The sequence below is a fragment of the Teleopsis dalmanni genome, chromosome 2, assembly GCF_002237135.1.
Source record: "Teleopsis dalmanni isolate 2A chromosome 2, ASM223713v2, whole genome shotgun sequence".
In the NCBI taxonomy this organism is placed as follows: Eukaryota; Metazoa; Arthropoda; class Insecta; order Diptera; family Diopsidae; genus Teleopsis; species Teleopsis dalmanni.
The window spans coordinates 76,776,529-76,802,895 of record NC_051847.1 but is presented as its reverse complement, the minus strand read 5'-3'; the positions used below and the strand labels follow the sequence as shown (position 1 = coordinate 76,802,895).

Below are 26,367 nucleotides of genomic sequence, written 5' to 3'. Positions count from 1 at the left end.
TTTCCTACCGGTAAGGGAAATATTCGTCTATCTGTTACCAATAAAAGCATGAGAAAATCAACAATTTTTAATTACTTTATCCTCATTCGGATAGCCTTTATTAGTGTCGGTTTATTGCCCACACTATAAAATTGGCGGGCACACAAAGATCGATTCTATATATATATATATGGTAATTTAAAATAATAGCATTCACTTCAAAATTTAAAAATATTATTAATCAAATCAGTATATACTAAATTAATACAATGATATATTATAAACTTGTTAAAAATAAGAAAATATAAATAAATATTTTAAAATTGGAATACAGGAGTTAAGCTATATATTTATTTGAATAAAATTTTTTGCAATAATATATTATGGTTGTGTTCAATTTTTATCGAAATAGATTGTTAGTGCAATGCTGCATAATTTTACTATACGTAATTCATCGCAATTACTGTAATTTTAATAAATACATAATTTAAATAGTGGCATATTTGCATAATTATTAACATTAATTTATATCATATTTTCTTACACAGATCCATTTACTAACCACTAACACAATATGTCATAGTCATTTCCTTTGAAACATGCGTCTCAATGTGTTTCGCCAACATAATGTATGTGTTACTAACCTGTTGGATGGTGATGATGAAGCAGATTTAGTATGCAGTGCTTTAGTTTCTTTTAATGTTAAAGTTGATGGCGAAACTGCACAACAACAATTAATTGTATTTTATCTTAGCCATGGATGTTTCAAGCAATCCGCAGCAGTGGCACGTTTAGCCGGATCAAATTCTAACATTGGTTTTAAGAAATTCGCAAATGCCTCTGCTTCTTCACGTGGCCATTCATATTTCTCGTACAGAACAGCAACTAAACCCCATGGTTTAAGGCCCGTTATATTACGTAATTCACCTTTACGATTAAAGGTTTGCGTAGCATAAGCACCTCGGAAGATAATATTTAATGGTATTGGACCAAGTAATTCAATAATGTGCGCAATATGATCTTCATCACGTGTATAATTTCCACCTGAATGTGGTTCAAAAAGATAATCACCAGTTGCTAACTCGAATGCCATACAAGCTGTGCTCCATATATCAGCGGATGTATCATAACCAGCACCGAGTATAACCTCTAAAGAACGATATTGTCTAGTTTGTATATCTTCGGTGAAATGCTTGTCTACCCAACAAGCATTACCCAAATCGGCAATTTTCACTTGAAAATCACAAGCTTCAAGTGCTGGATCCTTTTTAACTAAAGGTTTTGTGTTTGGATTTATTGTTCCATTCACGTTGGCAGAATTCATATGTGGCTGTTGGTCATTTGAGATTTTCTGATTATTATTTGTATTTGTAATAGTCGAAGATATATTATTATTCTCTGAATTATTTTTTTGCTTTTTATTTTTTTTCTTTGTTGATTGTCCTTTTAAAGTTGGTGATGAGCCGCTCGATTCATTCGCTTCACATTTAACCGTATTACTTCCACTACTTGATGTGGATTTGCTATCAGACTGTTGCTGCGATTGTTGCTGCGACTTTTGTTGCTGTGTCAGCTCCTTGCTCTGAGCATTCTGGATGGAGTTTTCTAAACAAAAAATATAAATAAATTATTTTAAATCAATTAAATCAGTTATTTTATTTAAAAGATAATATTAATATTGAAAATTCAGAGTACACGAGCAAACAACAGTTTTAATAAATTATAAGCCTGGTGTAGCCTATACATTGCTATTGTTATTGTGGACCATCTGGACCTAAAAAAACAAGCACATGGAAGGAATGACAAGCCATTAACAATAAAAATTTAATAGGGAGAATGATAAGAATGGAGTGTGAATAAGGAAAGGGTTAAACGAGATAGTTAAGTCTACGTTAGATTTATGTGAAGAATATTACCATGTCCACGAGTTGAAGGCATAAACCAATGTAGTTGGTGCATTCAATTGGACAAGAGAACAATCAGGCTACGTCATGCGAAGTAGAATTATAGTTAGGGCATATATTGGAGACAGACGTATTTATGCGTGACAAGCAAATGTTAAGCACATGTACAGTTTTTGCTACAGGTGACAGTCGTATTTCACACCCGAAGCTTTCAGGCGAAAACCTGTTGAGAATTTTGTTGTGATATAATCATGATCACGAAGAGAATGTTGTCACGATATTTAAGCCAAAAAGCTCTTGTTTTTATTCAGTCTCAATGATGTTAGCTTCATTGCGATAGGAACCGATCTATTCATAATACAAAGAAAGGGATTGACGTATGCAACGTAGATAAATTACCATTCAACGTGGAGTGTGCTCTGCAAATGGTAACGCTACTTTGAACGAATCCTTAACTAACATTTCATAATTTATATATAGAGCTTTTTGTCCAAAAACGTATAAATAAGCATACATCTAACACACCCAAATCATTACGTTTAAAAACCGCTAACAATATGAAAATATTAAAAAAATATACTATATACATATACTGAGTAGAAAATACATATTTAATATGCACACACCCGGCTGTGCTGGCTGTTGATTAAACGGTAAGTTTCTAAAACTACTATTAACTTTGATCCCAAAAAGTTTTTTGTTAAAAATCTAAGCCATACACAGCAATAAAATTGTTAATAAAAACTTTCATAACAAAAGTAACTAAACTCCAGAAAAATATGGGAACATAAAAAGTCAAGTATGGCTTTGGATCAATTGGTTAAGGTGCGCTGATTCTGAGCTTCACATTTACCAGGACCCGAGTTCGATTCCTGGTACTTGCAGTCTAAAAAATAATTATTGAGGAATAATTAAATACAAGAATTATTTCCAAGACCACTGACGATGGGTATTTGGCAATACTCGAAACAGCTGTAGGGTAAGCCAAAAATTCAATTAATTAAAATAATATAAAAAGTAAAATTTTTGTTGTTGTAGTTCACTACTGTTCAAAAAAAAATTCTATAAAAATCTAATATAATCGTATGCTACTGAAAATTTCAATTCAATACTGTATTGATTCGAAAAGGAAAATACGCCCGGCTATGCCCGCTTTACTATATTACCCAAAGTCACAAATTTTTTCTTATACATCAGCTATGTTCAATAGACAATCGAGTTACTTTTTAGTTGTTTAAAACATTTAAATTTATTATATTTTTTATTAACTTTTACTTACTTTTATTTTTCTTCTTTTTCTTCTTCTTTTGTTCTGTCTTTTCAGACTCGGCGACATTTGTTTGTTGTTTGTTTTCTTTTTTTATTTCAGTAATTTTATTTTCAGAAATTATTTCCAAGTCGTCTGATTCTTCTTGCTCCTCAGTGTTAACTTCAGATAAAATTTCTTTTATAGATTTAATTATGACACAATTCTGTTCGAGATCTTCAATTTCTGATGATGCATCACCATTTAACATAGCCCCATTAGATTCGGCACCAGTTTCTTCACCTGATTGTATATTTAATTCATCACCTCCAGCACCACTTTCGCGAGGTGCATCATCACTTAAAACAACACCATCAATATTATTTTCAGGCTGTGCGCCTTGATTTTGTTCTAAATAATCTCTTTGCTTTTTAAAGAGTTCCAAACGCTTCTTCGCTTTCTTTTTCAATTTTTTCTTTTTATTTTTACTCATTTTACCAGTAATTTGCGGTTCACGATATTCTTTTGGTGCACGACTAACAAATGATGGAAACATTTTCGAATTCATAACATACAATTCGGTAGCTTCATTGGCCAAAGAGCGTATATATGTATCATCAACACATAAAAGTACATTCTCAGGCTTTATGTCAGTATGAATAATTTTGCAACATGCATGTAAATAATCCAGACCTTCCAACACTTGACGCGTTATTGATTTCACATTCTCAATGGGTATGCCACGATAATTAGATTTGCGTATGAGCTTGAGTAAATTATCACCAAGCACTTCGAAAACCATACAAATATGTGTACCATTCACACCATTTATCTTAAAATCGTCTAATAATTGCACGGTTTTTTGACGTTTAGGATTTTCAGGTTCCGAATCCCGAACAGATTTGAGTATTCTTATTTCATCTTTGGCTGTTTCGGCGAAATGCGGTGCGGATTTCACAATTTTAATAGCCACATAACGATTTTCATTAAAATCCCAACAAAGCCAAACTGTCGAAAAGTGACCCCATCCTAATTTCCGTAAGACATGATAACGACCTGTAAATAATAGAAAAAAAAAACAATAAATTATTATCGTAATGCATAACATGCGTAACTTATTTATAATATATTAAAAGTTATAAAAATAAAACAAAATTCACATATTAAAATCACTGTTTACCTATTAAATAAATGAAATCATAAAAATCTACGCAATCAACGAATAAATCCATTTTCTGGAATAATCGTAGTATAGCTTAAAACAATCCACTTTCAATGCATATTAATGCGGAACCTTCATGACTTTAGCAGACTACAATATTACACATTTCAATGCCATAACAAGACTGATTCGCTATCTTCGTTTCGAAGTTAACAATGCAATTGTCCAATGAATGCATACAAGTCATCGTTTGGCCACTTAACACATCACAGAAAGAACGAAAGAATTTTTCAATTATAGCAACCAATTGGATTTTAAATGAAAAAGGAGCTATTTTGTAATTGAGACTACTTTAGTTAACTTAAGCTGATTAAAATTAGTATACAAAAAAAAATAGTAAACAATGTCTGCTGACTAAGCTAGATTCTAGTCAAGAGATTAAATAAATACCATGAGTATTTTATAAAATTTCAATGTTAACTTCAACAAGTTTAATCACTTCATAAGCTGAACCCAATTATATGGAATTATATCATATGGAATTATATGGAACGATATATGGAAATAATATGTGCCCTAGAAGTAATTGGAAAGACAGATAATCTAAAAAAGTAAGAAACATTCTCCTAACTCAAGAACACAATAATAAAAGAACAAGTTTAAAAAATATTACTACCTATAATGCAGAGTTATGAGTTATTGGTCATATATCAAAATTAAATTATTAATTAATTAATAATAATAGTTAAATAAATCTGCATTTATAATTTTAAGCAAATCGTTAGAATTTGTCAAAAAACGACTTTAAAGAATTAATAAATATTTTAGTTGTTAAATTTTTAAACAACTTTTTATTTAATTTAATATTTTTTGTTTCGATATTTTATTATTTAATTTTAATATATTATTTATTTATTTAGTTGAAGTAGAAGCTTGGACAGAATGTTCACACAGACGGTGCTATCACAAAATGGCGAAGCAGTTCTGAGAAGTTTCGAGAGAAAAGTTCTTCATAAGATCTGTAGTCATTTCACGAGAAAGTGACAACAACCGCAACCAAATGAAGCACAAGTTGTACGAACTTCATTACATTTATATAATTCAACAAATTAACATCCAATGGTCTCGCTGATTTGGTTATGTCGTATGAATGGTTGACGATGCTCCAGCGGTAAAGCTGTTTGAAGCGGCAGTTGAAGGAAGAAGGTATAGAAGTAAACCGTATCTCCAATGGAGAAGGCGTCCGTGATCAAAAGCGCCTGGTGAAGAGTGCTGCGTCAGACCGAAATCCGATAACGGGTTGTTATGATCAATTAAGTAAGTGATTGAATTTGAAACTAATTCATACATATATGTAGGTATGTTAATAACTAATTATTCAATATCAATTGCAACATTTTTTTGACTTATATTAAATACTAACATTGCACTGTGTACTATACAGATGAGACTTCTTTTTGCAACTTTCCTTTAATAAATTTAAAATTAAAACTATATTGGCATTTTACTCACATGGTAGTTAATTTTATAAATTCCTTCGGTAACCTACCAGACCCCAACCAGAGAGAGACAGAGATGTGAAAGATAGCCAAATTTCCAGAATGGCAGAAAAACAGTGAACATTTTAAGGCAATTAATCTCATCCGTAATTTTATAAACACCTTCGGTGACCTCCTAAACCTCAACCAGAGAGAGGCAAAAATCTGAAAGATAGGCAAATTTCCAAAATGGAAAATAGCTCATCTCATTCGGTGACCAGACCCCAACAAGGGAGACAGAGATGAAAAAAATAGTCACATTCCAAAATAAAAAAAGGCGAACCTTTTTTAGACAAATAATTGGGATAGAGTATATTTTATGTAATAAGCAAATCTTTTTACACCTTTTTTAGAAATATAATTTTTTTTTTTCATTATTAAGCCATTTAATGTAAGTGGATCTTTAGAATTGCCGTTATAAATATACCCTCTAACGATTTTTTTGTTGAACTTCTAGTTTGCAATAACATTTAACATATTTACATTAAATGTACAAAGTTTATCGCATTTAGGTGACTAGATGGCTGTGATGTAGACTAAGGCTGTCCAGACCAGAAACGAATGTGGGCCACTATAAATCACTGTACAGATTTAATTGCCGCAGAAACAAGTACATATGTCCATGGTTTTTTTGGAGAAAAAAAAAAGGTGATAATGTTAAATTTAATTTTATTAATTTATTTATATGAATAAATGGTATTTCTTTGGGATACCATAAAAATAATATAATGTGATTTAACCAAAATATATCAAAGTAAAATTTGCATAATTGTGGTAGATTAGAAACATATCGCGGACCCATATATATTATCCACGGGCAGCATGTGTCCCGTGATCCGTGCTTTATACAGCCCTGATTTAGACATCTGATCTCCAATGTTTTCTTCATTGCAAATATTTTTGTAAATTATTATTTCACCATTTTCAGGTACAAGTCCGCCACTCTAACCTAACCTAACCTTATATACCATTCAATCACAAAATCGAATTTATTTAATCTAAAAATTTTTTCATTATTACTCCTTCTTTACTATTTGTTGATAGATTTATAGATAGATTTTAGAGGATATATAATTTTTAATTATTTATTAATAATATAATATAAATATAGAATTATTCTATAATTGTAATATATTATTATTACAATTATTACTGTTTGTTATCTTAAAGTAATACATCCTAGGTATATTTTTTATTAAAATAAGAAACTAATTTTTTTGAATACTCCTTAATACTTTATATATCAGTCAATTTAATTTCCAAAAGGATTTAAATTTGATTCTTGCTTCAATTTCAATTGAATTTAATTATCAATAAATAATGTAGAACAACAAAAACAATAAAAATTACACACCATTGCACAACAACTGATAAGAAATAAATTATTCAAGATTAATTATTTAATTCTTTTGTTTTACTTATATACATAAAATGAAATTAAATAAAAAATTAAAATTTTAGCTTTGCCGATGGTTATAAACACCCTTCACACTTAATTTTTATTAAGCTTTATTAAAAACTATTAGATTCTATGCTATAGTTTTATCGAAACTGAACACTATACTATATATATTATATACTATTATCAATGTAAAACTTTTGCAAACAAGAGCTTATATCTGGCCCCTTAAATGGCATTTATTATAACGTCAGAAGTTTAAGGTCAGAAAAAATATATGTGTATTTGGACACTGAACTATTTGGACAATTAAAAAACCTGTGTCATATCACATCGCTATTCCTTGTACAGCTGATAGTTGATACTTTAGGAGGCCTCATATGGCTCCTTCAAACTGTTGCAAAGATTTTATTAAACATAATACTTTTCAAACCAACTTTTCACACTAAATGTGTGAAGGGTATTAATGAATTTGTATATTAGGTACAATCTTAAATAATTTCCGCTTTTTGCTCGAACATAGAACAAGAATTTATAAATTTCATAATATGAATAAAAAAAAACAATTGCAAAACTCAGATAGCGTATACCATATGGGATGCGTAATTAGTAGGATAGAATAATATATAAAAAATAAAAAAAAAAGTTGATAAACTTTGTTTATCTACTGGTATTGCGATTACTATGAAATCATAATTTCTAATTGTTAACATTTTTATTGTAGATAAATCAGTCTAGTTTAATACTTTAGAAATACCTTAGAACAATTTTTACCATAACTTGCAAACAAATAATAATGATTTAAATATTTTATATAAAAATAATATATCTCTAAAGATACACAAGAATCAAATAAAGGATTTTGTTAGAATATTGACATAACTTTCTTTCTGGAACAGCAATTAAATTATTTTGAATATTGTTCTTTTCTCATCTTAAGTTGAATTATATTATAATTATAAAAAAATTTGATGTAGTTATTTGAAGCTTAATATACATCGTGTCTCTCTCTATTCTTCACTACCTCCTAATATAGTAAGCTAGTTGTGACTTATATCCACGGTTGCCACTTATGGTACTTTAGTACCAAAATTGGTACTTTTTTTTTTTCCGTTTGGTACTCACGTTCAAAAAATAGTACATTTTTGACGACCCAACTTTATTGTGGATATTTCCAATTAATTTTTTTTATAAATGCAACTTTGCACTATTTTATATTTTGTTCATTTATAACACTAAGAAAAACACAGAACGAGAAAACAAAAAGGTCCAAAAAATTTTTGGATCTTTTTTTACAGAAATGGTACCTTTTTAAACCAATTTTGGTACAGAAAAAAATTTTCAAGTGGCAACCGTGCTTATATCTACTGAACCCCATAGAGACTGCCGATGTCCTACGACGGAACATCGTGTTAGATTGAAACATCGTGTTAGATTGGAGTGGCAGTCTCGCTCACCAAAGCTCGCTTGTGCGCAAATAAACTGCTATTGACTGACGAGATTCCATGACGGTTATAGGTAAGGTTTAATTGGAACTACGTTATCTCATTTAACTATCAATATAATATAATTTTTCTGTTTGTGATTCAAGTGATTAAATAAACAATTAATCATATATCAGATAAAAGGTTAATAACAGGGTATATATAAGTCAATTTATATTATTATTAATATATTGTTATAATTCGATTATATGAAAGTGATAAGATTATTTAGCAAAAATGAAAATTAATCTTTATTCTTTTAGAATAAATAAATATTCTAATAAATAAAATAAATATTCTTTTAGAATGAAGATTTATTTCTTTCTTGGTTACAAAAGCGGCTGAATATTCTTCGACTCTTCTGACACTATTCTACAATGGCAAAGTGTTATATATCACGTACATTATTATTTCACCTTTCATACAGACAAAACACAGAGTATATTGGTTGGTTCTTAAAAAAATAGATTTCTTAAGAATACTCCCTATTCGTCTTATGTGACACTTAACGCACTGCAAGACAAACTTCTAAAGATCTATAACTTTTCGCAATTATTCAAATTATAAAAATTTCAAAATTCATCAAATTTTATTAAATTTGATATATATCTAAAATAAATGTATGTATATATAAAATAAAAATAAAAAAATATATATTTATATACAGTTAAATTTCTATAACTTGAACTTCAATTACTCAAACTTCTACAATTCGAATTTTTTATACCGCGGACTAAATAAAGTACAACAGGGTTTAGAGAGGCTATATAAGACCCTATGCTTTACTGAGAGATGCGGATAATAAAAGAAGAAGGGTTTAGAGAGCAAATTACATACAATTACAAAAAATTCTTTAACTCGAAGTCTCCATAAACCGAGTTATGAAAGTTTGACTGTAATAAGATATATACAATTTCTCAACTAGTTTAAAGAATTTATTATTTATATAAATCAAATTTTTTTAAATATATAATGTAACGTTACCCCTACTTAAGGCATTTTAAATATTTTAGTTTATAGTTACTTCACAAGAATTAATGGCATAAGTTCAGACTGATTCTTATCAGATTTTATACATAAAACACAATTAACTAAAAACATTGATAACTATATTTTTATTTATTAAACAAAAACAACATTTTTTGTATAGTAGATAAAAGATTTTTAAAATTAAAAAAAGTCAATAAATTCTCATCCATGTATATAATTTTATGTTTCAATAAAATACAAATTATAAAAAAAAAACACTGATTATATTGTTTTACTTCAACATAATATATATTGAAAAATTCTGCAGCACGAGTAATGGTAGAATCAGCTAAAGGTTAAGCGCTATCACCTACTGTCTCAAGTTCAAATTCCAACTTTGGTAAGTTTTAATATTTGTCTTTTTTAATTTTGATCACCCGCAATAATTTTTTATAATTTCTTTAATTTAAATGAAAAATATATACGAATTTAATTTTTCTTCTTATAACAAATAAATTTATTTCTCAACTAACACGAACATGTACTACAGATTTTTAACGATAACATTAATATGTTGACTCATTTTAAGTATAGCAAACACTGCATATGAGTTGCCTTAAAAAATTAATTTAATATCAATTATGAAGTAAATCACTTCACTTCAGTTATATATGCAGTCAATGCTCAACTTTGCTCATATGTATGTAAAGAAATAAACAGTGTTGAAAATGCAAGCTAACTACACTGAAAAATGTAATAAGAAAAACTAATTAACAGCTAACTGCACCAAAAATAAAGTAAAAACAACGTACTAGACAACCGAAAGCTAAATACTTTTCAGACAAAAAAGACAAGAGATTACATTCTAAAATTTTTATATAAAATTATTGTATTGCGTTGGTACTTTTAAGGAACCTTTTTTCTGATCTGGATCTCTACATATGAAATGTGTCACTTTGAATAACAGATGGAATAACCAGGGTAATATAATCAATAGATTATTAATGAAATATTTTGAATATATTTAATGCACAACTTTAGTTAAAGTTATATTTATAATATATAGCTATTGTATGTATATGCCATTATGTATGTATGTATGAAACTGGCAACGTAACTAAATCTATTCTTTTAATAGACACACGAAACAATGTATGAACCAAAAATTGGGTTAATGCTTTTTCATATTGTTTTATTATTGTTTTTTTTTTATTGTTATTTCTATGTTCATTTGGTACTTATTTGAATTGAAGAACATTTGTTTAGTATCAAAAAAAAAAAAAAAGCTAAAAGGTACTGAACGAAAGATTTATAGTGGGTGTGCTAGTGTCACCAAATAGATGAAGAATGTGTAAGTAAACTAAGTTTATTGGAAAGTGGGTTGGTTGCTTGGTACGGTCGTTTACATACAGTATTGATTATGTCTTTGTTTTAATATATATAATTTTTTTTTTTTGTTTTATAAAGTGTTACTATTGATTTTGCTTTTATTTCCGATGACAACGCATTCATTTGAATATGTGTCATATATAGATATATATGTATATGTGTAATAATTTTGATTCTATTCAATATTATTGAAGCTGTTTTTACACAAATTGTGTAATACATCATTTAGTGAATGCAAATATTGAATTTAATTATTTGAACACTAAATAAAACCTTTTACTTTATATTTTATTTATATATATTTTAACATATTCAACATATTTAATATATTATTATTTTTAATATAATATAATAGCAATTATAGAGTATAACATTTTAGTAAAAAAAAACACAAACTTTCTAACAAAATCAAAAGATCCCAAAAACGTTTAATTCTACTTCTTGGAAACACTGCTTAAAATTGATGACGAAATGGCGCTTATCTTCACAATTGAAAAGTCATTCTTTCCAAGAAGAAAAAACAAGTAGACCTTTTAAAAACTAATAGGACTTTAAACCGAAAATAATTACTATTAAATTTATTAAATTTTTTAGCACGTTTTTATATCAGGGAGGAACAGCTGCTATTTAGATAATTCATATATTCAAAAGATAATTCTTAAATATATCATAAAAACAAACTTCAAATTAGTTAGTTCCTTCTTTATTAATGAAAATACAACTTACAATTATATTTATAATTGAATAAGAAATGTACCACATAGCTTTAGCCATAGACGTATCGGAACTTTGAGCTTGAATTTAATAAAAAATTTTATATACATAGATATATAGGTATTGTAATACAATGGGTCATTCGAAATAAATGGTCTAAATTCTTTAAGTCATGGTTCAACAAATGTTCGGTTAAGAACACTGCTATAATAGTAATTGCAATATAAAGATAGGTTGTTGTTGTTATAACCAGTGTCTTTCCATTGTTCTTGAGAATATCGAACATCAAATTAGAGTGATTAGAGAATTGTTCTGAAACTTAAGATCAGCAACTACTAAAATCAATATAAAAATAAATAATAATAATATGGGAATTTTGGCACACATATAAATTCAATTATTTCAAATATAAAAAAATGAAATAATGATTTTTCAGATAATTATAAACATATTGGAATTTTATATTAAAGATTAATTTGCATAATCTGCCTTGTGGTACATTACTGTGCTTTTAAAAAAAAAAACTTGACATACCTAATCAGTTTAAAATTAGGACTAATTTTTTTAACCATAGATAATCTTTAACTAGAAATGCAAATGTATTAGAAATTATAAAAACAATAAAATTAAAAAATTCTACAAGATATATTAAACAATATTACGAAGTGCACATACCTTGGAAAAGATCGCCAATATTGACGGGATGGTAACCACCTTTACAATAATCTTCTTTTAACTCTTGATCTTCATTTTCGCTATTTAAGTCAGTCGCATCTGAATCGTAGGAAGAACTTCGTTCTGGTTGTTGTTGTTGATATTGCTGTTGTTGTTGATATTGCTGTTGTTGTTGAAATTGTTGTTGCTGTTGCTGCTGTTGTTGTCGTTGTTGTTGAAGCAATCGACATTCATAGTGGTTTACGACATTCTTTTTATCAAAGATTGGTTTATCTTGCAAGAATTTCATTGATTCAGGAAAATCTATAGATGCACCTAGACCAGGTATCGAATTACTGGCGCTTGGTGATGGAGCACCACAAAATGATTTTGACATTTTATGATTAATTCCGAATTCTGGAGCTGAAAGTGGTGATGTTGGTGGCGCACCAATACCTCCACCATTTGTATTACAATTTGGTGGAGTTGTGTTTTGTGTTAGCGGTTGCCCTTGTCCATTTTGACCACCGGCTACACCATTTGCCTTGGCTCGTCTTTTGTTTGGCTTATGACGTTTTTTCTTTGCTTGTATTGCCAATACCCGTCTGTTGACGTCACCTCTCGAATTCATATTTAGCGTTTTTTTTTTTCTTTACTTGCTTACAAAAAGTCTTGACAAGCACTGTTTTTACGGATTACAGATTATTGTTGTTGCTATTTCTTTTTTGGGAGCACTGACGTTATTATGGCCCCACAAAAGAGCCAGCACTATGGATGTAGGTGCACAGAAAATGAAAATTTGTTAAAATTATAATAATTTTCCAAAATTTAAACATAAAAATTACAATTTATTAACTGATAAATATTCAAAAAATCTATATATACGAAAATTTAAGCATTTGTTGACAAATTTAACAAAAACTGCTTATACCACATTTTTAGTATCCAATTTAAGTTTCAGCATTTAATTTGCACTGCATCATTTCATTTCATAATTTCACGTAAAATGAGCTATTAAAATTAGCTAAAAATGCTTTTTAGATTTTGAATTAAAGCACACAGATTATTTTTCTGTTTTAATTTGATATTGTTCGATATTCCAATAAAAATTTTCATATTTTTGTGTGAAGATGTAGTGTACTCATCTTAACGTATGATTATTTTTCCATATCATCAAATATTTTGCGTGCGCTCTCTTTCTTGCTTTTGCAAACAAGTTTAGCAGAAAAAATTTACCATCTGTCAAATTTCTGCTACCTTATGTTTTGTGTTAAATTTGTTCTAATTGCTCATATTTCCAATATACTATTGGATTAAATTGCATCAGTTATTGATTATACTGCAAATAAATTATCTTACATCCGAAAAGAAAATATGAACATAGCAATTTCGTGAAAAACGGTATGACTACCGAGAGAAAAAAGAAAATACTAGCTTTCCCACTTGCATGTGGTTTTGACATTAAATCGGATACGTTCTAAAACTATTGCCAACATAAAATTTACAAAGGGAAAAATTTATTAATGGATATTAAAAACTGTGTATCCGCCATATGATGATTACGTATACTATGGACGTGTGCGAGTTAGGCTAAGTTGATGCTAAACCAAATGGGAGATTTTTTGGGATTTTTTCCACTGCACACATTTAGCCATTTATCAACACGTATCGACACATCACTACATTATCGGCACAACTTAGAATTTCCCTCATTTAGAACGCAACTTAGCCTAACTCGCACACGACCTATATCACCCCGTTTACGCGAGAATTAAAATTCTTAAAATTGATTTTATGGTCTCGTATATACCCTAAAATGAATTTTGCTTAAAAACACTTTTAGTTTACTAAAAGCAGCTAAATTACACTTTTAGTAAGAAATATCACTTTTAAACATTGCGTAAACACCTTAAAAAGAGTTTAATGTTTAATTTATCAGCTGTTAACTGTCAATAGATACTTGAATTTTATTACAAATAACACTGTTATAAAATTAATTAATTAATTTTAAAAATTAAAATTATTTTAATATGATGTTAAATAAATTCGCCAATTCAAAGAATTCAACAATACAAATTTCAAAAAAAAACAAATTTCAACAATACAAAAAAAAAATAGTTTGCAAATACAAATATAGCAGCGAATAAATGTATAACACTCTGTAATAAATCGGTTTTATTTAATATATTTAAAAAAGGAATGGAAGAGGGAAATTTTATAAATTTACCTATTATTTCTAATAGGAAAATGTGATCACGAAACTTATTCGAAAGTATTTTTCAAACTAAACTGCTTTTCAGTTCTTCTTTGGTTTTGATATTCGCTAAATACTTGAATACAATATTTAAACAATTAGTACAAATATTACAGTACAGTTTATTTATTTGTACAAGACATAATTTATTTATATAAAATAAAGTTAAGAACAACAAATACAAAATTATAAATTGCGCGTATAATAAAATTTTATGCGTACACATTTATTTTGATATGTCAATGTAAAGTAAAAGAAAATATTAATAACTCGCAAAAAAAAAAAATTTGAACGAAAAGAATTTTTTCAAGTGAAGACATTTATTTGTAAAATATACTAAATTTTAATGGTTTATAGTAAAAATAATAAATTATATAAACACATGTACAAAAATAATAATAAATATAAAAAAGAAAACTACTTAAATCAAAAAATTTTTAATTTAGATCGCATTTAGATTATATTTAATAAATATTACTAAATGAGGAAATATTTTTAGCAAAATAATCTGAAATATAATAATACAATGTTGTGTTTATTAATAGTAAAACAAGTTAGAGTTTCTTTTGAAATTTTTAACATTAAAACATCAGCTAATTCTTACTATATCAAAGTCCTGTGCAAAATTTCAATTTAATTTAAAATTGACAGTATTTAAAAAAATAAATAAATAAGTGTATATCGATTGAAGTAAAAAATTGCATTAAAAAATTTTTACTTAAATTTTACATTCCGAGTTTCCACTTTTTTTACGTTTGCATAATAAAATCAGCTGCTTTGACAGCTCTATTTCACAAATTTCCCAAAAAAAAAAAATAAAAAAAAAGGGGCGTTCAGAAATTTTTTTTTATCCCGTTAACGATAGCGAGCAATGTCTAAACAGCCGTGATATTTTGTATGGAAACATTATTTTTTAATTTTATTTTAATATTTTATTTTTTAATTTGTAAAATGCAAATTGTTTGTCAAATTTCTAAAATGAATGTTTCTTTAAAATTTCCCAAAATGAAGTGGCAATTTAGTAATTTCTCACCAGCCTCATTTTATTATGCTCTGGCAGCACTATTACATATCTACGGACAAACTGTCACTATAATTAAAAAGATGTAATAGAAATTTTCTTTGTGAAGAAAGTTAATATTTTTTTAAACAAATTAATAATTTGTTGATATTCAAAAAAATAAATATGTAAACATCGTTTTAAAAAAATAAGCATAAAATTTAGTGCAAAAGAAAAAATACGCAGTAACTTGACGTCATACTTATTTCATATCTGTGCTTTGTTGTCATAGCAGAGCAGAGTATACCGAAATAAAAGAGAACACACTATATTGCATAAAAAAATTATATACAGCTGATGAACCCCTTAAGTACTAAATTCGCTTGATTTAGGTCAAAGTGAATGTGTACATGGAGAAACGAGTGCACGATAGTGTGTGTGTAAAAATCAAGCGGTAATATTAAAATTTCCCAAAACAAAAACGCGCGAATGAGTATTTTGGCGCGGTTAGGGTGAGATGCATGCATTTGGTAGAATGTCTTTTGGAGGGAAAATGAAAATCAGTAGTGAATTGGGCGCGCTAAAAAGACGACGTGGTAGCACATAGCTGAGTGCCGTTTAATTCTAACTAATTCAACTAATATAAATTTATGTAAAGAAATATATAAAATATTCAAATATACTAAAAAATTATTGCAATACATTTACAAAATAAGTTTTAATTTAAAAATTATCGTATTCGTTTAATAATTTACGTGTAAATAATTTAAAAGTATAATATGGCACAACCATCAATTGCAGCGTACTTTAATACTCGTAAAAGAGCTGTTATTGAGGATAACACAAGCATAAAGAACAGAGTAAGTCGTGTTAAAATACTTTGTCCTTATGACGTAGTGTAAATATGTGTAATGCTCTTCTGTAACGGAATTTATATACACACACACAAGCACATGGTTCGCTTTGTGCAATTGGTGTGCACTTCAAAGGACTTATCAATCCTTCAGACAGTTAAACGCCATTTTTTTAATGTTAAAGGAATTTTTTATGGATTGCCATTTACTAGTGAATTGTTTATAAGTATTAATGATTTCTTTTGTACATAAATGTGTATGTGTATTTGTGTGGTTATATATGTACTTCATTCACTAATTAATTTTTTTTTATATTACAACAATTTAAGTTATATATAGAATTGAATTTACTATAAATAAAAAAATATTCCTATATTAAATATCAAGGTTTACCATTTATAAAATATAAATCTTTATTCTTTAAGGGAATTTTTTTATTTCAAATTAAATATGATTTAAAATATTTAATAAAGAACAATAAAACAAATTTTATTAAAATAAAAAAGTATATTTTGTGAATAAGTGTAAATAAGATTTATAACAAAACGCCATAACTATTATATATTTATAAAAAAAAAACTATTGTTTTATAACAATTATAAAAATGTTCTAAAAAAATTATAATTGAAATATAGAAAATTAATTAATTTAACTTCAATAAAATTTTAATGGAGATGTATATAATATATAACAAATATTGTTCTTAAAACTATTAAAAGAATTTAATTAATTGGTAGATTTAATTTGATTATCTACCATGGCGATAAGTCCATAAAAATGTAGCGCTGTCAATACGAATAGGCCTATTATGCCAACTAAAACTGTTATTAGCTTGTCATATTGAAAAAAAAAAACTGAACCAACTTCTAAAGTTGTATCCTCCCTCATAGACTTAATTAAAAATTTCTGCAACATTAATAACAATAGTTTAGGTTGAAGTGACAGCCTTTTGCATCAAAATTCACTTGAGCACAATTAATGGCTTTTAATGTAATAAAAATTAAATAATTATTATAATTGAAATTGAATTAATATTATAATTTAATTTATATTAAATAAATATAATAATTGAAATTGAATTTATATTAAATTATTATTAAATTCAAAATTTAAATAACATTCAAATTAAGTTAATATTATATTTAAAATCAAATTGATTAATTGAAATAAAGTAAATACAACTGAAATTTAATTTAAAATTGACGCTATTATTTAAAAAAAATATTTATAAAAGTTAAATAAATGGAACTGTACAACACTCAATTCTTTAAAAGGTTGCCCACCCAACTAAAGTTCTTGCCCTATTTTCTTCAGTACCCATAAAAAAATGTTTACCATTTCATATCTTATTCTTCTATATGAATATAAAAATAATATTTTAGTAGGTGATATATAAGAGACTAGCAGAGATTTACTATGGTAGCAGTGCTTTACTCCAATGAAAGCCCGGAACCTTATATTTTTCAATTCTAAGGAATACATTTGTATATCAGTTAAAAGAACGACGAGTAAAAATTAAAAGGTGTTACCAATTTTACCATGTATGTGACAAAATCTTAACATTAAATCCATGGATACGTTTTTTTACGGACGGTGGTTCGCAACGAAATAATTTTTAGACCCAAGATTAAATATGCCTTGTTATATAGTCAGTCTATCTTGTGAAATTTAACCTTAGAAAGACATTCGTTTATTTACTTACAATACTTGTTCTGTTAAGTTTATTTAGGAGAGTGAAAAGTAAAATCTAACCGGAATGATAGCTATCGAACCTTATAAGAAATATTTATTTTCTTATTGATGTAGTTCCTGCAATATAAACCTTTCATTACCTGAACAAACCAATAGGAGATCCTTTTTTACCTTTCATATCTTAAGTAGACAAAGACAATAACCCAAAAACAAAATATAGTAGATAGTAAAACCGGTTTATTTAGTATGTACATAATTTGGTGTGTATGGTCTTTCTTGATGAATGGACTGTTCTATCATAAGAGAGAACATGTCTTAAGAGACATAAAATTTGATAGTAATAATAGTCTTATTAAAGCAAGCCTTTGCAAATCTATTTTATTGAAAATTCTAGCTAATATATCATGTGTATGGTTGGTCTATCCAAGTTACCCAATATATATGTAACTGCAAGTAAGAACATATCTAGCACAAATTCTCAAAGCTTAAATAGGTGCAAGTAAATCGAAAAAATATATATTATTAGTAAACATCTGTTGTCAGATCCACTGTGGAGATATTCAACAATAATTATTAATTATATATATCAATTTAGTTGAAACGATTCTGATTTCTGATTTTAATGTCTTCAATGATAATGATCTATAGTGAACTATGGCAGGCATGGATAGCACTGGCCCCAACTACTATTTGAATGAAATGTTGACTCGATTAGACTTTAATAGACTCGATTGCACAGATGGCATATTGCATTTATTAATAGATATTTTTTTAAAATTTATATGAAAATCTTTCTATGTATATTGTAATAACCTTTTTACACTTTTTTTACCTATACCTGTTAAACAATATAATATCATTTTAATAGTTTCCGTGTATTATTATGTTTCATCAGGTACTACTTTTTGTTTTCGTATTACCCATTTTTTAAATTTGGTTCAAGGTAAAGTTGCTCTCCTTATTCTTTTTTTTATTTTAAAATTCCTATTTCTGAGAAATCCATATATACTTACATTAAGCGACTGATATTTATCCCTCAATAACTTAACATTTATGATTAAGAATAAATGAGTTTTGTTTAATAATACCTTTTTACAATTATTACGTATATCCACCACGTATAGTCGTGGTGGAAGAAATATCAAGAGAGTAAGATGGACAATACCAACAACAATAGACATCTACTCAAAATGTATTTTACTGTTACTTGGTTACCGAGTTCGTTAAACAAGGTAATTATGATGTATTAAAATTATTATCATAATAAATCCTGTGGCAAAGATGCCTACATCCGTTTTATAATAAAATCATCTTATGACATTTAAGATCTGTGGATTCCAACTTTGTTAAGTAGGTTTTTACATGTGTCTCGACACTACCTGCCTGTATGTCATCTTCGCAATCGTATCTTACACAAATCGGCGCTATTACTGCTCTAAAATATTATAGTGTTTTATCTGGAAAGTCAAGATTTCGTGTAATTTGCATGCATAATACTTTGTAATATTAAAATATAATAATAGCCTTCAATGTTTAAGGTTTGATTGGTTGAAATGATAATTCTCATTGAGTCCAGTTAATATATTCGTACCGTTTTATTGCCACACATTCGTTACCAACTGATTGTCGGTTATTTGTCTAGACATCACAACTAGATCGAAACTATGTGGTTTAAGAACAACTGAAGTTAGTTGATATTAATGACCACTAGCTCTTCAAGATTATTGAAAAGAACATCAGCTGTTCTTCGCCCTTAGAGAAGAAGTAGTGACATTATATATTTTGGGAATTTTTATTCCTGCCGACTGCAATCGAACAGAAGCCAATAACTACTCTTGTCAGTATAGAGAAATCCCACCTATTACTGTATTATTAGCGATTGTATTTGGTCATGTACGAAAAAATTAGGAATTAATTTTATTAGCCACAATATACTCAATATGGATCTGCCATTCAGTCTAGAGACACGAAGTGGACGTGGTGCTCACTTTCATTTCTATTTATTTAATATAACTTATAGTAATGCATAACACAACAAACACTACTACGTTAATAACTTTGCAATAATTTTGGTAACTTTTAAAAAGTATTACTTTATTTATTATAAAATCTTATTTTTCTTATAGCGCCTTATTGAACCCACATTGACAACTACACAAGACATAACAACGCTTAATTCTGAACCTTCTACTTCACAATCTACTCACATCCCGCACGATGATGAAATTACTTTACTCAAGAAGGCGTCATCTGGTGAACTACGCACACGTTCAGGCCGTAAGGTTAAAAGAATTGGTGCACAACAAATTGATATTAAAGATGTTATACCCAAGAAGATCTCAAAAATTGAACAAAGTTCAAAACAGAAAAAACTGGTAGAGTTCATAAAGAAAGGACCACTATCACCTCGTAAGAAATGTACGAACTCTGAAACTAGTGAAATGCAAAAACTCAATGAAGAGACGCCAAAAACAAATATAATTGCCACTGCATTCGCTGACAAAAACAGTATAACCAATGTGCAAAGGGGCTTTAAAACACCAACCAAACAAATCATCAAGGGTTCCACGCCCATTAAACGTAGCGAATTCAAGAGTTTGGTTAAAAAGGAACTAAATTTTGACGAAGTTAAGACAAAAGTTTCACGTAGTGCTAAATTGCAAGAACTCAAAGCCTCTCTGTCACGCATACAAGAGTTGGAGAAAACTCGTAAAGCACAGGAGGAACGCAATCGTCTCTTACGTGAGGGTGTTACCGAAGTTAAGAAAACCCCAGTTGTGCAACTGAAAGAATTCGATACCATAGAACTAGAAATTCTTACCAGGTAAGGCTTGAGATTTATAAAATAATAATAATTTAGAAGATAGTTCTACGTATATATCTCTATCTCATTTAAGTATGTGTCTCTCATTATATGTCTTAATATTATTTTAGTCCTATTTAATTATTATATAATTTGTTTTAACCTGGTTTTCGTGCTCTCCACAAAATATAAAGTACAAAATTCCATTATTGCCGTAGTCGCTAAAAGACAACATGGCCTACAAATGAAAAACCCGGTAACATTAAACATTTTAACCATTCAGCAGCAATTGAGGTCATTTTATTATTTATTTTTATATTGTTTTTCGATGGCTTTAAAGTTATTTTTGCTTTAATTCATAGTTTTGGACTTACGTTAAAATGCTGCAATTGCATTTGTTGCGAGCAGAGAGTCATCGTCATCGCCGTCGTTGTCGTTGTCGATGTCGTCTCCAAGCCACATAAAAATATCTTAACGACAAATATCTCTTGAATGCTAGAAAAATGTATATTTACTATTTTTTTTATTTAATATTTTTTTTTTTTATTATTTCTTCGTGTGGAAATTATGCTGATTTAACAATTAGATAAGTCAGTCTTTTGCTTCATAAATTCATTTGATAAAGACAAGGTTCTATGCCATTTACGAAGGAATGATTTCTTCGTGTTGTTGTTGTTGTTATTATTGTCTTCGCAAACAACTTGTAACGGCCAGAAATAAGAGAAGATACATACGTTTATCCTTACAATTCAAGGGTAGTTTCCTCATGTAGTAGTCAGTTACATTTTCATAGATGTATTCCTTTTCCATATCTTTCTTTCTTGGAATAAAAATTTTATATTTATTTTAGCTTAACATTCAGGTAGAAGGAAAACTCGTTTGTGAGAAAACATACGGGTCATGTGGAATAACGAATTTTTTCATATATATGTGTTTAGCAGATTGCGTATACATACATATATATCCCTTTTTCTGTATATAAAAGATATATCTGTATATGTGAAATTCACTTAATTAGATTTGAAATCGAATTTCTTTTAACAAAGAAAAGATATTTATGTTTTCCCTTTTATAGATGATCGAATTATTATGAAAAGAGTTTTGCTACCTATTTATGTGGTATAAAAATAATTTATATAATCCATTATGAGTCTTAAAAAAAACTCATAAAAAAAAAATTTATATATATTTGGTATATTTTCTATCCACCAATTTCTGAGGTTTTTTATTTTATATTGACACTGGCCTTGGCTTGCATTTTAGCTGATTCATACTTTCCCAATTAAACAAAAAAAAATTATTTTTGTGAAATATTTTTGTTGTAGGTTTTATAAACCTAAATTAAATAATATAATTTTTTAAGAAAGTACACTATTTCATAATTTTAACATTTCAGATAATAATAATAATAATATAATGTATGTATATATTATAATAATAATATATAATATTAATAATATATAATATAATATATAATATATGTACTTATTAGATGTATATGTAGTATATATATCATATAAATATTTCAAATTTAATAATATTTAATAACAATATATCTAAATCTATATATGTCAATATAATCAATATATTTAAATCTATCTATATATATATATCTTTAAATATATCTATAAATATCTATAAATCTATCCATATATATGTATCTATATGTACCTATGAATCTATCTATATATTTCCATAATTCTATATACATCTATAAATCTGTTTATATATATTTATAAATATGTCTATCTATATCTATAAATCTGTCTATAAATTTGTTTCTATATACCTATAAATTTGTTTATATATACCTATAAATTTATCTATATATATCTACAAATCTGTATATATACATTTATAAATCTGTCTATATATATCTATAAACCTGTCTATATATGTCTATAAATTTGTCTATATATATCTATAAATCTGTCTATATGTTCTATAAATCTGTCTATATATATCTATAAATATATCTATATATATTTATGAATCTGTTTATATATATCTATAAATCTGTCTATATATATCTATAAATATATCTATATATATTTATGAATCTGTTTATATATATCTATAAATCTGTCTATATATATCTATAAATATGTCTATATATATCTATAAATTTATCTATATGTATCTATAAATCTGTCTATATATATAAATCTGTCTATATGTATCTATAAATCTGTCTATATATATCTATAAATCTATATATATGTATTTATAAAATGTCTATATATATCCATAAATCTGTTTGTATATATCTATAAATCTGTAAATATGTCTATATATAACTATAAATCTATCTATATGTATCTATAAATCTATCTATATATATCTATAAATCTATCTATATAAATATATATATATAAATATATATATATAAATATATATATATAAATACATATATATAAATATATATATATAAATCTATATATATAAATCTATCTATATCGACAGCTATACCTGTATCGATATCTATATAAATATATATCTAATTGCGAACGTATATTTTATGTATGTAAGATATATTTGATATAAACAAATATACTATATTCGCTATGATTATAAGATATATTTGATATATACAAATATACGATATTATATATTACGATATTATGTAATGAAATACCGAACTGCTCGGCATTTTATTTTGTTCGTTTTGGGTCCCGTTTTTTCCTCTAGAGCAATATATATAAACTTGTTTATTGTGAATAATTTTCGGATTTAAATCAGCCAATTATAAATATTTACAGTGCACGTCTGTACGAATCCAAGCACACTGTTAATTAAGGTCAAACTTATATTTATTACTATTACTTTATGTAACTCATTAGTTTTAGTGCTTGAATAAAGCATGTAAAACTTATTTAGAATTATTTTTTTTTTGCACTGATAAAATATGGTGAAGATGTTGTTATAAATAAGCTATAAATTGTAGTTGATGATCACAATAACACAAATTGATCTGTGATTGTTTTGAGGGTCTGTCAGGAGTCTACTTCTTCAATATTGAAACTTTATGATAAGTAATAATTAAGACTGATAACAATATTTTTGTTATTTTTATGTAAATAAAATTAAAACAGACTTTAATGATATGGGAATAGGTCTATAAAGAAGAGACGATCGTTAACATATTATAAGTCATAGTGCAATTATCTCATCATATCTCAAATAAAGTGATATTTGCAAAATTAAAATTTAGAGATAATGAAGTTGTTCTTCTAGATTAACATAAGACCACTTCGAACACTTCTAATAAGAAAATAATTTATAATATAATGAATATAGGAGATAAAGTCTTATAGGTTTGTAAATTAAAGCTTAATTTAAGAAAATTTTTTATTTCTTAAACTGAGAAGTACTATTATTTGCGTTCCAAGAACAGCAGGGTCTAGATTCCGTAACCACTTGTCAACTTCGATGACCTAGTACTGTTCAACACTCCCTATAAAGACCACAAAAGCAGTTCTTTACGAGCTACAACAATAATGACATTGTTTACGTATCCAAAATTTGTAAAAAAATTTATTATTTAATGAGAAAGACATTTTGAATAGAAAAATATATATCCATATTATATAAATATTAATTATTCATATTTATTAACATTCTTTTAATGTAAATTTTTCCTTTTTTCCCATTTCAGTCCCTCAAAAACACACAAAACACCTACAAAACGGACACCACCAACACCAAACAAAAATGAGCTTATGTCACCACGTCATACGGACGTATCCAAACGTGTGCTCTTTAGTCCCGCTAAAAATGGTACTCCCTCAAAGTTGGTGGTACCGCCAGCTTATCAACGTTTCTTAAGTCTGATTGAGACAAGCAAAGCTGGACAATTGCCGCTACCCTTCAAGTACAGGCATTTAATAGAAATTTTTAAAGGATTGGACTCAGTGTGTGCTATGTTCCATAACCGCAAAGAATGCATCACATTTAAGAAACTTAAACCCGCTGTACAACGTATGCTTCGCAAGAATTTCCATGAATCGCACTTGGCACAAATAAAATATTTGTATCCAGAAGCTTACAACTTTACACAAGTGAAAATGCGTAATTATGGTTCCGCTTCCAAGGCCGATTACTTCCAATTAGTGGTTGTGCCTAATGTGGAAAATGCGTCCGATAAACAAACTATGACCAAGATCGATGAGGACAATATACTAGCTAGTGGACAAAGTACTGCTATGAATCCACAAGTAATGACAGAACGTTTACAACGTTTCCAATGTATACTTTTAGAACGCGTTAAGGATGAGCATAATAAGTTCTTAAAATCACTGGAACCACCACTAACAATACCAAAAAATAAGATAACGCGCTGGCATCCAGATTTTGATTTAGAAAATTGTGACGAAATTGAGTGCGCACGCCTGCCACAACCACCTAACATGGAGAAATACTCTTCCGCACGTGATATACTTTCCACGGCAAGGAATCTATTCAATTGTGCCACACCTATGGAACGTGCGCTAGAACGTTACGAAGCAAAAGTTGAGGCAGAACGCATTGCAACAGAAAATTTAATTAATAACCAAAAGAACGTAACAATAAGTTTTACACAAACCACAAGTACGGGTGGAGAGCTGTTAGCAAGCAAAACAGATCCACTGGCAGCAACTACAACTAAACAATCTACCAATACATCACAACCAACAGCAATGCAACCAGCGCCAATTGATGTCACGACCACGTTATTGAAAGGTGTGCCTAAATCTCTGCTGGAGAAAATACGTGCAAAACAAGCTGCTAAAGCGCTGGATGCAATGACACGTCGCCCTTCACAGGATCAAGAAGCGACTAAGTACTCTAGATTACCAGAAATGGCGAGGCATTTACGTAATGTTTTCATCACGGAACGCAAAGGGGTTCTGACGTTGGAAATTATCATTAAAAAAATACAAAACAGTTTCCGTACCTCTTTGCTGCCGCAGGAGATTGAGGCGCATCTTAAACTGATCGCCAAGGAAATCCCAGAATGGATTGCATTTCATGAAGTACGCAAAACTATGTATCTTAAAATTGATAAGAACTTGGAAATGAATGAGGTCATCAAAAAATTAGAAGAACTAGCAAATTCAAAGAGTAAATAGCACTCACCTATTTGACAAATGCAAGGAATAAATGGCCTATGATCCATTTGGATAATATAAGAAATTGACATAAGTTCTTTTTCGTCGTTGTAGTATTTTTACTATTTCTTATTTTATTTGTTACAATTTAATATATGTGTTAAAAATTTATTTTATTTTTATAATTTATATTAAATTCTAAAATTTTTCAGACAGCTAATATATTTTTTATATGCATA

At 28.0% G+C, this 26,367-nt stretch overlaps 2 protein-coding genes across 2 annotated transcripts; one reads left to right on the top strand and one right to left on the bottom strand.

Annotated features, from left to right (window-relative positions):
• Positions 1–325: 325 nt before the first annotated feature.
• Positions 326–13,790, bottom strand: LOC119684832 (SRSF protein kinase 3). Its single transcript, XM_038098962.1, has 4 exons — positions 13,370–13,790; positions 12,460–13,206; positions 3,159–4,185; positions 326–1,559 (listed from the first exon to the last, which is right to left on the bottom strand). The coding sequence occupies exons 2-4, from the start codon at positions 13,067–13,069 to the stop codon at positions 725–727; spliced, it is 2,472 nt and encodes an 823-aa protein (XP_037954890.1). The 5' UTR covers positions 13,070–13,206; positions 13,370–13,790; the 3' UTR covers positions 326–724.
• A 1,986-nt stretch (positions 13,791–15,776) lies between these two features.
• Positions 15,777–26,276, top strand: LOC119684831. The gene is made up of 3 exons (XM_038098961.1): positions 15,777–16,552; positions 20,365–21,062; positions 24,697–26,276. The coding sequence occupies exons 1-3, from the start codon at positions 16,472–16,474 to the stop codon at positions 26,147–26,149; spliced, it is 2,232 nt and encodes a 743-aa protein (XP_037954889.1). The 5' UTR covers positions 15,777–16,471; the 3' UTR covers positions 26,150–26,276.
• Positions 26,277–26,367: the final 91 nt, after the last annotated feature.

What these genes read in the sequence shown, in the direction of transcription:
- LOC119684831 (XM_038098961.1), top strand. Translation starts at nt 16,472, where the DNA reads ATGGCACAACCATCAATTGCAGCGTACTTTAATACTCGTAAAAGAGCT. An exon ending in ACACAAGCATAAAGAACAGA is followed by an intron (nt 16,553 to 20,364) that starts GTAAGTCGTGTT and finishes TTTTTCTTATAG; the next exon opens with CGCCTTATTGAACCCACATT. An exon ending in GAACTAGAAATTCTTACCAG is followed by an intron (nt 21,063 to 24,696) that starts GTAAGGCTTGAG and finishes TTCCCATTTCAG; the next exon opens with TCCCTCAAAAACACACAAAA.
- LOC119684832 (XM_038098962.1), bottom strand. Translation starts at nt 13,069, where the DNA reads ATGAATTCGAGAGGTGACGTCAACAGACGGGTATTGGCAATACAAGCA. An exon ending in TATTGGCGATCTTTTCCAAG is followed by an intron (nt 4,186 to 12,459) that starts GTATGTGCACTT and finishes TATTATTTACAG; the next exon opens with GTCGTTATCATGTCTTACGG. An exon ending in AAGAAGAAAAATAAAAGTAA is followed by an intron (nt 1,560 to 3,158) that starts GTAAAAGTTAAT and finishes GAATGCTCAGAG; the next exon opens with CAAGGAGCTGACACAGCAAC.